Genomic DNA, 12,489 nt, shown 5'->3' on the forward strand with positions numbered 1-12,489 from the left:
GTGTGTGCTGTTTTTACACACGTAGGTGTTATTGCGAGTGTGGGTTTGTTTCAGATTTTTTTGGATGTGCTGAGAGTGAGGCGTGTGTGAACGAGTGGGTGATGTGATAATATTTTAAGGTCTTATGAGTGTTGTGCTTAAACTGGCAGAAGGATAAATTGAGTGGGATTGGGAAATCTGCCAATAAGTGCCGGTTGGCTTGCAAGGGCACGATTTACTTAAGTCCAAGAGTAAATTCTGCATGAATCTACTCATCAGAAGATTATTCAAATGGTATATAAATGAAGAAAACAGTGATTGGTGGGCTATAAAGTGTATACGTTTTTATGCCACATCAGGCAATGTTTACTGGATACAACCTAAAGACAATGGCTGACCTATAACTGCCAATAATACAGTATATACATGCAATAATTTATACTTTAAGTATTGACCTCCACCCTCAATCCATCTCTTTTAGATAACTCAGACCAGTTTCCCTTCTTCCTCATTCAAAAACACTTGAATGAGCTGTGTTCAACCATGTCTCTGCATTTCTCACACAGAACAACCTCCTTAACAGCAACCCATCTGGCTTCAGATGTGGACATTCAACTGAGACTGCCTTGCTCTCAGTTGTTGAAGCCCTAAAACCAGCAAGAGCGGAATCCAAATCTTCAGTACTTATCCTGCTTGATCTGTCCGCTGCTTTTGACAGTTGGTTAACCACCAGATCCTCCTATCAACCCTACTGGCAAAGGGCATCTCAGGAACCACACTTCAATGGTTTAAGTCTTACCTATCAGATAGGTCCTTCAAAGTATATCGGAGAGGTGAAGTGTTCAAGTCTCAACATTTAACTACTGGGGTGCCTCAGGGCTCAGTTCTTGGACCACTTCTCTTCTCTGTCTACATGGCATCATTAGGTTCTTTCATTCAGAAACATGGCTTTTCATACCACTGCTATGCTGATGACACTCAACTCTACCTCTCATTCCATCCTGAAGATCCGACGCTAGCTCCTCGCAACTCAGCTTGTCTAACAGACAATTCTTGCTTGATGAAGGACCATCACTTTCAACTCAACTTTGCGAAGACAGAACTGCTTGTGATTCCAGCAAACCCATCGTTCCATCACAATTTCACCATCAGGTTAGGCACATCAACCATAACTCCTTCAAAAACAGCTAGAAGCCTTGGAGTTATGATTGATGATCAGCTGACTTTCTCAGACCACATTACTAAAACTGTCCGGTCCTGCAGATTTGCTTTATTCAACATCAAGAAGATCAAACCCTTTCTTTGGGAACATGCTTCACAACTCCTTGTTCAAGCTCTTGTTCTGTCGAGGCTGGACTATTGCAATGCTCTCTTGGCAGGTCTTCCAGCCAATTCTATCAAACCTTTACAATTAATCCAGAATGCAGCAGCAAGATACATTTTTAATGAGCCGAAAACAATACACGTCACACCTCTGTTTATCAATTTGCTCTGGCTATCAATAGCTGCTCGCATAATATTCAAGGCATTGGTGTTTGCCTACAAAACTACCACTGGCTCTGCACCCATTTACCTAAATTTATTACTTCAGACTTATGTGCCTCTAGAAGCTTGCGTTCTGCAAGTGAACGTCGCTTGATTGTTCCATCCCAAAAAAGCAGCAAAAACTTTTACGGACTTTTAAATTAAATGTTCCCTTATGGTGGAATGACCTCCCCAACTCAATCCGAGCAGCGGAGTCCTTAGCCATCTTCAAGAATCGGCTTAAAACACATCTCTTCCATCTTTATTTGACCCTCTTTAGCCCTCACTATTCTAATTCTATAAGACCTCTAACACTAGCTTGCTTTATTCTTTTTCTGTTCTATCTGTTTTCTTTTTATTTATTATATTATTTAAAAGCTCTACATGTACTGCGTTTACGCTAACTGATATTTGTTATAACGCTATATCATTGCTCTTTTGTTGTTTTTGATTGCTTCCATTGTTCTCATTTTGTAAGTCGCTTTGGATAAAAGCGTCTGCTAAATGACTAAATGTAAATGTAATGTAAGTATTGTGGTTGTTGATCGTTGGATCATGCTTATCAGCTTAAAACTATTTGTTGTTTTATTACTAAGTAATTTTGTCTCGTTTTCCATTACAAATATCGAAACATTTTTAACCTTCACGTTGTGTTTCGGTCATTTTGAGCCAGAAAATATTGTATTTTTCCTGAAATTGCTAGTTAATGTTTGTTATCACATTGAACTAAAACTTCCTAACCTTAACTGGTTAATTTGTGGTACTTTTTGGGGAAATTTTTCCCTGTACATTGTTACACTTCTGTTGTTCCTCGTCACAAATGAACAGCCTACAAAAAACTGCTTATAAATGTAACTAAAAAGCTTTTTAATAGACCACACAAACGAATTCCACAAAAAACTTGCAAAATCGGACATGAGGCTGTATCTTTCTTAAAATGAGGTGTATAAACTCAGATTAATGAGGTTAATGATCAATCAGCTCCAAAAAGAAATGCAAAATCAGTCCTAATTGAAAGAAAACAGCTGACAAAAAGATTTAATCAAATATTATGTAAAAAAAAAAAAATATATATATATATATATATATATATATATATATATATATATATATATATATATATATATATAGTGTAATGGGAAATTTAAAAGCAATTTTAAAATTGAATTTTTGACCAGACATACTAAATTACTGTAGATAAATTATTTTCAATACAGCACAAGAGTTAAAGCAAGATGCATTTACATGAAAAATTAAGCGATGTTGTGCTAAAAAAAAAAAAAAAATCTACCAGTGATGTCAGAACTTAATTCAAAGGGAAAACAAGAATATCTTTCTGACATTATTGACATATGTCTTTTCTTGTTTCAGCCATAAAATCGTTTAATTTAGTTTTTTTTTTTCAAAAACCAAGACTTAATATTTTATGTAATTTACTTCTCAAGAAAGGCTTTAATTTAAGAATGTACTGGAAAACAAGACAAAAACACTGAGGGAGGAAGTCATTTTTTTTTTTTTTTTTGCAGTGATGTTGTTAGCAGAAGTACTCAAATCAGCTTAAATAACTTTTAATAATATATATATATTAAAACAGTTGAGGATCTAACAATACTAATGATTCGTCTTTCTCCAGGAGAAAAAGGCGCAACTTCAGCAAGCAGGCGACAGAGATTTTGAACGAGTACTTCTACTCTCACCTCAGTAACCCGTATCCCAGCGAAGAGGCCAAAGAGGAGCTGGCCAAAAAATGTGCTATCACTCTGTCACAGGTCAGTCTGTCCTCCTGTAGTCCAGATCTCGGGCGATACTGCACACACGAGCCTTCAGCTGTCAAACAAGATGATTTTATTCACAATCTGAGCAAAATAACTAACAAATTTGTTAGAGGCGGTCTGTGACACTGTGAAGGTGCAGAACATTTGGCTCAAAATAGTGATGAAGCACAGCGATGCTGCCCAGTAACATCTCAACATGAGTGTGAAGTGATTTAAACCGCAACAGTGAGTACCCAGTCTTCTCCCGCATGGATCCTGGAAGTATTTTCCCATTGAGATTTCAGAAAGTTTCTCAATAAAGGTAAAATAGAGTTTAGTAGATGGCTCACAACATCACAACATTTGTTTTGCAAAACCGTGTGTGAAAATCAAATGACAAAAGGTCTGTTTTGTGTACAAATGTGCAGAAATGTGAATTTGACAGAGCTACTTCAACTGTAAAGAATTGCAAACATATTCATAATATATTAAATAACATTAAGCATGTTTCTATTTAGTCTCAGCCTCAGTCCGCACTCCTTTGAGCAAGTAAACATCAGTTGCAGGTAAACTATATAGATATATTTGTGCAAAATTAGACTCAGAATACTAAACTAATTAGTAATCTTTACTTTTGGAAAGGTAGAAATCTAAATCATAAATTCTATTTCTGCTAATTTTCAGATGAACCCACCCCTAAATGACACACTAACAAAATGAACTGTAGTTGCATGAGACTATTACACCATTTTATTTTAATATTATATACTAGTATTTTTGTAGTAATTTGGATTAGCTTTTATTTTTATATTTTCATTTTTTTATTTTGTTTAATGCTTAATCACTTGATATGTGCTTTTGTAATTTATTTGTATTATATTTATATTTAATTTACTTTTTTAGTTTGATATTTTCAGTGTTAGTTTAGTTTTAGTTATTTAATATGTGCTTGTCAAATTTATTTATTTTTTAATTTGCAAAAAAAATAGTTTTAGTTGTTTTCATTTCAGTTAGTAATTTTAGTACTAACTTAAACGTGTTTCATTTTCACTTAGTTAAAATTATTTATGCATAACATTTAATTTATTATTAGTTTTATATGTGTTCATTTATATTTTATTTCAGAATCATATTAATTAATTAATTAATTAATTAATTAATTAATAAAAACAACACGGCTAGTAACTAGCTAACATTACTTAGAAAAGCTACAAACACAACCCTCCTTACAGCAATTACCATTTCTACAGTAACAGCTGCTTCAGGATTGTGGGTAATGAAGTACTTTACAGGAAACTCCGCAATATATTACTGTAAAAAAATGGTATCAAAGATTTTATTTGTAATGAAATACAGTTTCAGTCTTTCTACTTAAAAATTTCCATTTATTGTGCTAACTTGTCCTTTACATGCAATTTATAAATGAAAATGTTTCGAAGTAAATCCAACACCTTTTTTTTTGTTCAGTGCATAATCATAAAACAACCTCAGAGCTAAAGGAAACTCATAAAAAGCTCACCAAAAAAAAAAAAAAAAAAACTAAAAAATCACTCAGAAGGGCATTTTTACTTCCAGAACCCGACTGAGATGGACACACATTATGAATATTCAGCCTATTTTATGTTTGTGTAAGCGGTGGGTGTGTACAGGAAGTCGTTACTGTAAAAAAGCCCCTTCTTTTTGTTCCCTTTAGGGGAAGGGAAGCACCATCACTGTGTCACAGGTATGTCACTAAAACATCCGTCCGTCCGCTGTGTTGTCTGTCGATGTTGGTTGCAGTGGCAGCCGTGTCTCTGTGTGCTGAACAACAATCGATGCATCATAAAGTCATTTATTCAGCAGCTGGAATTATTCTTTACGGCCATAACACACACACACACACACACACACACACACACACACACACACACACAACTATTCCGCCTCTCATTGGCTGTTTAAGGCCTGTTTGAAGATATGAAGGTGCCATTGGATGTAATTTCAATATGTCTGGGTTTACAGCAACGTTAATGTTTTTTTGCAAAAGGTTGGTACATTTACAATGTCTTACAAATGTATGAGAATAACAGTAGCTGTAAAACACATAAAATGCAAGCATATTTTGGAGAAGCCATGAACGTTTGGGTTGTAGCACATATTTCACTGGACTCTGCAATGACGAAACATGTTTTTATGAATTATATTAAAGCAACATGTTTTTTTTTTTTCACATTCAAATAATATTACAATGCAAAAAAATTGTAACCATTCTTTAAGAGGCATCATTCTCTTCATGCATTTTTTTTCTTTAGATTTTGGGGCAAACTATTTTTTTTTAAGTATTTTATAATGCATATTCTATTTTTATAATATTTCCTCATAATATTCATCCACGTTTGCCTCTCTCTCTTTCTCTATCTCAGGTTTCTAACTGGTTTGGTAATAAACGTATTCGCTATAAGAAGAACATCGGTAAATTCCAGGAAGAGGCCAATCTGTACGCGGCGAAGACGGCAGTGACGGCGACTCAAGCCGTAGCGGCCGCTATACACAACAGCCAGACCAACTCGCCCGCAACACCCAGCTCTGGTACACATAACAAGATCATTGGAGGGACCACTGGGGCTAGTTGTCACAAATGATATATATCAGGTTTTGAGTCCAGTAGAACAAGTTCTTGTTTTCTCCAACATTTGTTGCCCAATACAATAGTATTCTTAAATTAACCCCTTAACATCTCTGTAAAATTTGCCTTAAATGTCTAAAAACGGCATCCCAAAGTAAATTGCATCCTAAAAAGAACAAACCTCAGAATCACTAAGTCTTATTGGGTAATAAAACTTTGAACACGCTGAATAAGTGAAGAAAAAAAACAACATTCCGCCTACATTTTTTATTTTATTTTTTTATTTTGGTAAATAGATGCCTGCAGATGACTATAGCTGGGAGCTATTAGCTGGAAAACTCAATGGGAACACAGCATGAAGCCTTGATTGTTCCTGCTGTGTTGATTTTATCTCAAAATGTATTTTTCTTTTCAAATCACAAGAATATCAGCTTTCTAAAGATATGTGACATGTTTAGCTTTTTTTATTTATTTTTTTCTCAAAAACACACAGTGTACCGCAGGCGAAACAGTGGAGTGCTCAAGGGTGGGTTTACTGATTTGGGGGCCCCAGATGAAATATATGAAACGGGCCTTATACATTTGCAGACATTTAACTAGATCAACTGTGAGGTTCCTTTTTTGTTGTGATATTTGCTGCTGCTCCATGGTGACTCATATTCATTTTTCATGTTCATGTTCTGATGCCTTTTATTCTTGCCAGCAGGAGGCGCTTTTGGAATGTTGTAACGTTTCCTTGGTAACGGCTGTAAACAAAGCAGTGCTGCGCTCATAAAAGACAATTTATCAGATAAAATGAAAATGCCATCACAACTTTTATTAGCTAACTTTTAACTTGAATTAGTGAGAAAGAGAAAAGTGTGAAAAGCATAGCCTATATCGACGAGGAAAGTCCACTGATGAGTTCCCAGCGTAAGCTTGTGTGCCTGCGCTACAGTCTCCAAAGGCTGTCATACACAAAACTTTAAAATACATTTGTTTTTATCAACTACAAATTTTACTGAAAAAAAAGAAGAAATTATAGATTTACACGCTTAATGATTATATCAACCAAAAAAGTATCTGAATATCCTCTACTTGGGTTCTTCTCATAAACGAGTAAGCAGCATTTAATATATAATATATAATATTATATATAATACGCACTGTTGCTCAATATTTAATTACAGCTTCAGATGCATGATATTTTTATTTGATACAAGTAGGATACAAAAGAAGCATGTTCAATATGTGGTAATAAACACAGTAAACAGTAACTGTTATCGTGTTCATGCTTACCCAGATATCTCATGTATGTCTGCAAGATGTCTGTTAAAGATCGCTTTAAGTGAGGACAAACTGTGTACAAACAAATGATAGACGTCTTTAAGATGTCAGTTTTACATCCATTCTAAAACATCTCAAAGTCATCTTCTAAATGTCTGACATCTGATTAGAAACGTCCTATAGATGTATTGCAGATGAGCAAACACTCAAAAAAGAGATCTTGGAGATGTAAATGCAGACTTCAAAAAGACATCTCCGTGATGTATGTATGCTATCAGGGTAATGTATCTTCCATATGAAAGCATTTTAAGGGGCCCTTGACTTTCGGGGGCCTAAGACGGTCGCCTGCCTTTTCCAAATGGGTAACAGGTTAATAGCCAATCATCATCAGGTAGATGACGTAAATAACCTGTTGTGATAACATGCCCCGGTCTCTCTTATATTTCAGATAGAGTCGTTCAAGTGCAATTATTGGGTCTTGAACATGTATTTTTGAATTAAGCAATTAAAGAGTTTAAACGAGTTCAATTCTGTCATTTTCTCTTCAGGCTTTCAGATGAAAGATGAAGACTTTCAATTGGATGCAGCAGAAGATAAAAATAATCTGTTAAACAACATGTTCACGGGTATGTTATGATGTTGAGTGCTTTAGTGTCATTTGAAATTTTAATCATATTTAGATTTTTTTTACATTTTTTATATCTACTGTTTGTATTTTTTGTGTTTTTGTCTTTTTTATTAGTTTTTTATGTCTATGTATAATTATTTTTATATTTTCTGTTTGCGTTTTTAGTTGTATTGTTGTTTTTGTCATTTTTATTAGTTTTTTTAATGTTTATATAGGTTATATTATTATATATATTTTTTTAATTGTTGTAGTACATCAATTTAAATAAAATGAAAAATAATAATTTATTTACTCTTCCTTTTCTGTGGTTTTAGTGTTTTTTGTGGCTTTAGTTTTTATGAACTATAATAGCCCTGGACTTGCAGACACTTCCTGTGATGACTGGTTAATTACAGTGAACTTCCTGTGTCTGTGTTCTGTTCTTCCCATTCCATACTCCCTCACTGTTTATGTACATGCATATACATTGGCCCAAAAAAACATCTGGACCATTATTTTAACATGCATGTCATGCTTAAAAACGTCAGAATTCCTTATGTCATAGATAAAATTATTAAACCAAGTGGCAACTGCTCTGCAAACGAATAACTTTTCAGAACTAGCCTCGCTGATCATGTTCACAGACTCACAGTTCCTCTTTCTCTCCATCTCTTTGTAGGTTCTTCGGGTTCGTATAGTTTGCCAGGTTCAGGAGACATTTTTATGAGCATGTCCGGCCTGAATGGATCCTACCAGCCAACCCAGCTCCCCAACACAGGACAGACACAGGTATCAAACACGCAAACATAGATGCAATATGTAATATATATATATGACATATATAAACAACAATAAAATCATTTACAACACAATATAAATTAATGTTTTTGAAAGTCTTCTACTCATCAAGGATGCATTTATTTGATCAAAAATCAAGTAAAAACTGTGACATATTATTACAATTTAAAATAACTGCTTTCTATGTGAATATATTGTAAAATGCAATGTATTCCTGTCATGCAAAGCTGAATTTTTAGCATCATTACTGCTTAAATGTGAAGTATTTGCTGTTTTAATGGTGTACAGTAGTTTATGACTCTCTTACGCTGAATCTCTTGTTTTCTCTCTGCAGGGAGACTCCATACGTCACACCATCGGTCAGTCGTTGGGTTACAGCGACGGTCTGCGGGGAAACCCGCTTTACAGCCCACATGGCTTGAATGTGAGTTTGACAGAGAAACAAAACCAAACACTGTAGCCAGAATTGCAGATGGGAATGCTTGAATGCTTTCAACTAAATTCTGAGTCAAAACAGACTCAAAACCGCAGCAAAGGCTCTAATGTAAAAGTACATTTGAGACCTTAATATTACTGACACACATATGCAATACACACACACACACACATGCTGTCTCATGTGGTGGGAAGGAATAATCTCTTCGCAGCAGGTCTCCTGGAGTCATTCAGACAGACGTTGTATGATCAAACCGTCGCTCCATGAGCCGACACAGACGACTGGGAAGGGGTAATGCCGCTTGTGTGAAAAGGCAGAGATAAATGTATGGATTCATATTAATATTCACACATACACATGTGGCTGTTTGATGGAACAGAAGGCAAATGCGTTCTATTTCCATTTTCCCAAATGCATCTAATAACACAACGACTTGCATTGCTCTTGGCAGTATATGTCTGCCTTCTTATTGAACCACACTCTCTCTCTCTCTCTCTCTCTCTCTCTCTCTCTCTCTCTCTCTCTGAGAGAATTTGCAGTCCATTTCCTTATCACTATAATAAAATATGAAACTGGAATTGCCTGCAGCTTTGTACAGATGTGAATAGCGTCTTCCCAGATGAGGTCTGATAAGACATGCTTTATAATGGAGTCGGTCTGGAGTCACGGCGTTAAAGGTTCATTTATCTACTGAGCTAGCCGTGTCAACTCTCTAATACTGAAAACAATCACCCACAGATATCATATCACAAAGAGAAGTAAAGGGAGGTGCAAACAGCTCCAGATGTCTTGGATACTTACGTTTCATCTTAACATTTACACAATTGTCACATAATGATTTCCAAACTAGTTTTTTTTTTTTTAATAAGTGTTGTTTTCCAGTTAAACTGTATCTGCAAAGAAGATAATACTGCATTAACATCTTGAACTGTTAATATGAGACTTGTTAATATGAATGTTTCCTGTTTGGCAATTTTGGCAAAATAGCTAAATTATGTCTTTAATAACTTACCCTCATGTCGTTCCAAACCAGTAAGACCTCATTTTATCTTTGAAACACAGTTTAAGATATTTTAGATTTAGTCCGAGAGCTCTCAGTCCCTCCATTGAAGCTGTGTGTACGGTCTACTGTCCATGTCCAGGAAGATAAGAAAAACATCATCAAAGTAGTCCATGTGACATCAGAGGGTCAGTTAGAATTTTTTGAAGCATCGAAAATACATTTTGGTCCAAAAAATAGCAAAAACTATGACTTTATACAGCATTGTCTTCTCTTCCGGGTCTGTTGTGAGAGAGTTCAAAACAAAGCAGTTTGTGATATCCGGTTCATGAATGAATCATGTGATGTAACCGGATCTTTTTGAACCAGTTCACCCAAACTAGCTGAATCGTTTGAAACGGTTCACGTCTCCAATACACATTAATCCACAAATGACTTAAGCTGTTAACTTTTTTAATGTGTCTGACACTCCCTCTGAGTTCAAACAAACCAATATCCCCGAGTTATTCATGTACTCAAACAGTACACTGACTGAGGATACAAACAAAGCATCTTATCTGATCCTTCTCTTAAAAACCAATGCCGGCTAATGTTCCCATTCTGACTTTAATTGAATGTCTCAAATGGTGTTTTCCATGTCTGTTTTCAGGGTAACGGTGGCTGGCATGATGCTGTGACTCCGTCTTCTATGACATCTCCTATAGAGGGAGCAAACAGCATCCACTCGGATACCTCTAACTGACCAGGCCTGCCGTCTGAAGTCCCTTAACTAACCCGCAGGACATCCAACACCACCCAACAAAATCTCAGACGAGAACTCAGAGAGATGAGCAAGAAAATGAAACAGACTCAAAAACACTTACTTTGACCAAAAGAGCACCACGTTGCAAAAATGAACCGAAAGGATTGATGGTACCAGTTTTCTTTCCATAACTGGCGAAACCTCAATAAACATGGCCAACATCTACGATTGTGGAAAGGAAGGATGCTTTTGTCATAATCTCTGTGAACATCTTTGAATAGGTTTCAAAATACAGTATATCATGATTTAAATTAACTTGTAACGCTGTCTTATTAAACAATACAGAAAGTTCGTTCTTAAAGCCAATTTTTCTCGTACAGATCAACAACATTGATTTTTAAATAGTGTATTTAATGATTTAGCTTGAGCATTAATGTTATTCATCATAAATATCACTTACCTTTTGTTTTTACTAAGACTTTAACAAATTATAACATATGACATCAACATTGCGGTGTTGCATATTCAGATTCATATTGGGTTGCAGAAGTAAAATGCCACTGATGATCTCCATAAAGAAATTGATTTTTGGCAATAATGTACAAACTGTGGATTTGTACTGTATGAAGTGATTTTATATACTTTTGTGGAACTGATTCGTTTCTTTCAGGTCCAGATTTGATTACAAATCCAATGTCTTTGGAGAAAATGCATGGAAAATGATAATCATTATCAATAACTGTCAAATTTTTACATCATTTATCAAATTATTTTATAACACCTCCTACTTCGCATTGCTGTTAACAGGGAGATAATGCAAACCAAATTTAATTTGATAATGGCATATGAATGATTAAACATAATCAGCACACATACTGTATCTGCACATACAAATTTGGTATGTTATTCTTTTCTTACTCTATACATTTGAATTATTCATGTTCTGTAAGACAGGCTAAACTGATTCCTTTTAAGTTTGATTTAATTTTAAATTCATCAGTTCATTTGGGTTGTTTATAATTAGCAATGCCATTTTGAGAAGTTGTGATATAAAAAAAAAAATAATGTATTAACAGAATTTACACTGAGCAACTGAGAAGAATATTCCATGTAATATTATTAGTTTTTGATAAATTACTTGTGTTTCGGGCCAAAAAAGTGTTTCAATAAACATTTCGAATTGTATTCTTACCAGCTGACTGGATGCTCTTTTTTTTTTTTTTTTTTTTCCTTTCATGTTTATTGGGTAAGTTAGCGTTAGCACATAAAGTAAACTGACTGTCACAGACATTTTCTGTCCTGTTAAAGCATCACAAATGGCATTGTCTTTGTATGATGTTCATATGCATTTCATTTTTTGTGTTTTATTATATGTCAGCAGCTATCATTTATCTCCTAACTCTGAAAGCAATTACTTTCAGACTCAGTGAGACTGAATTTCTAAGGCGAGAAAAAAAAAGTTGTTTTTTCATCCTCTGTACAATTTTGAGATTTTAGGCTACTCTGCTTCCATAACATCTTTATTAGACTGTTAGAAAGAAAGAAACATCCAAAATGCACATTTTATAATTTATTGTATTATATTTTATCTATTAGCATCTGTATATTTCACTTCAGCAGCACTTAAATACAGAAAATCTTACAGTTTTATTCCTATATTCTGAAGGTTTTTACTGAGGAGATTGTTAAAATGGCATTCACACTGATTTATAGAACGTTTTACTCCCACAAACAAGGTTAAATTGCATATCTTTGAAGGCACAGAGTTTCTTTCTCCA

General features: G+C 34.8%; 1 protein-coding gene across 2 annotated transcripts in view; it reads left to right on the forward strand.

Moving 5' to 3' along the window:
- The window catches only part of LOC113073306 (pre-B-cell leukemia transcription factor 3-like), a 40,832-nt gene extending 28,978 nt beyond the window's left edge, over window positions 1-11,854 (forward strand). Inside the window, exons 5-11 of one of the 2 annotated variants that reach the window (XM_026246207.1) lie at window positions 3,137-3,272; window positions 4,951-4,980; window positions 5,660-5,825; window positions 7,677-7,754; window positions 8,415-8,524; window positions 8,868-8,957; window positions 10,619-11,854. In XM_026246207.1, coding sequence (XP_026101992.1) covers window positions 3,137-3,272; window positions 4,951-4,980; window positions 5,660-5,825; window positions 7,677-7,754; window positions 8,415-8,524; window positions 8,868-8,957; window positions 10,619-10,711 — 703 coding nt within the window. In that variant the 3' untranslated portion in view covers window positions 10,712-11,854. The remainder of the gene's footprint in view (window positions 1-3,136; window positions 3,273-4,950; window positions 4,981-5,659; window positions 5,826-7,676; window positions 7,755-8,414; window positions 8,525-8,867; window positions 8,958-10,618) is intronic. The other variant, XM_026246212.1, reaches the window with a different exon arrangement.
- Window positions 11,855-12,489: the final 635 nt, after the last annotated feature.

The sequence above is a fragment of the Carassius auratus genome, chromosome 5, assembly GCF_003368295.1.
Source record: "Carassius auratus strain Wakin chromosome 5, ASM336829v1, whole genome shotgun sequence".
Lineage (NCBI taxonomy): Eukaryota > Metazoa > Chordata > Actinopteri > Cypriniformes > Cyprinidae > Carassius > Carassius auratus.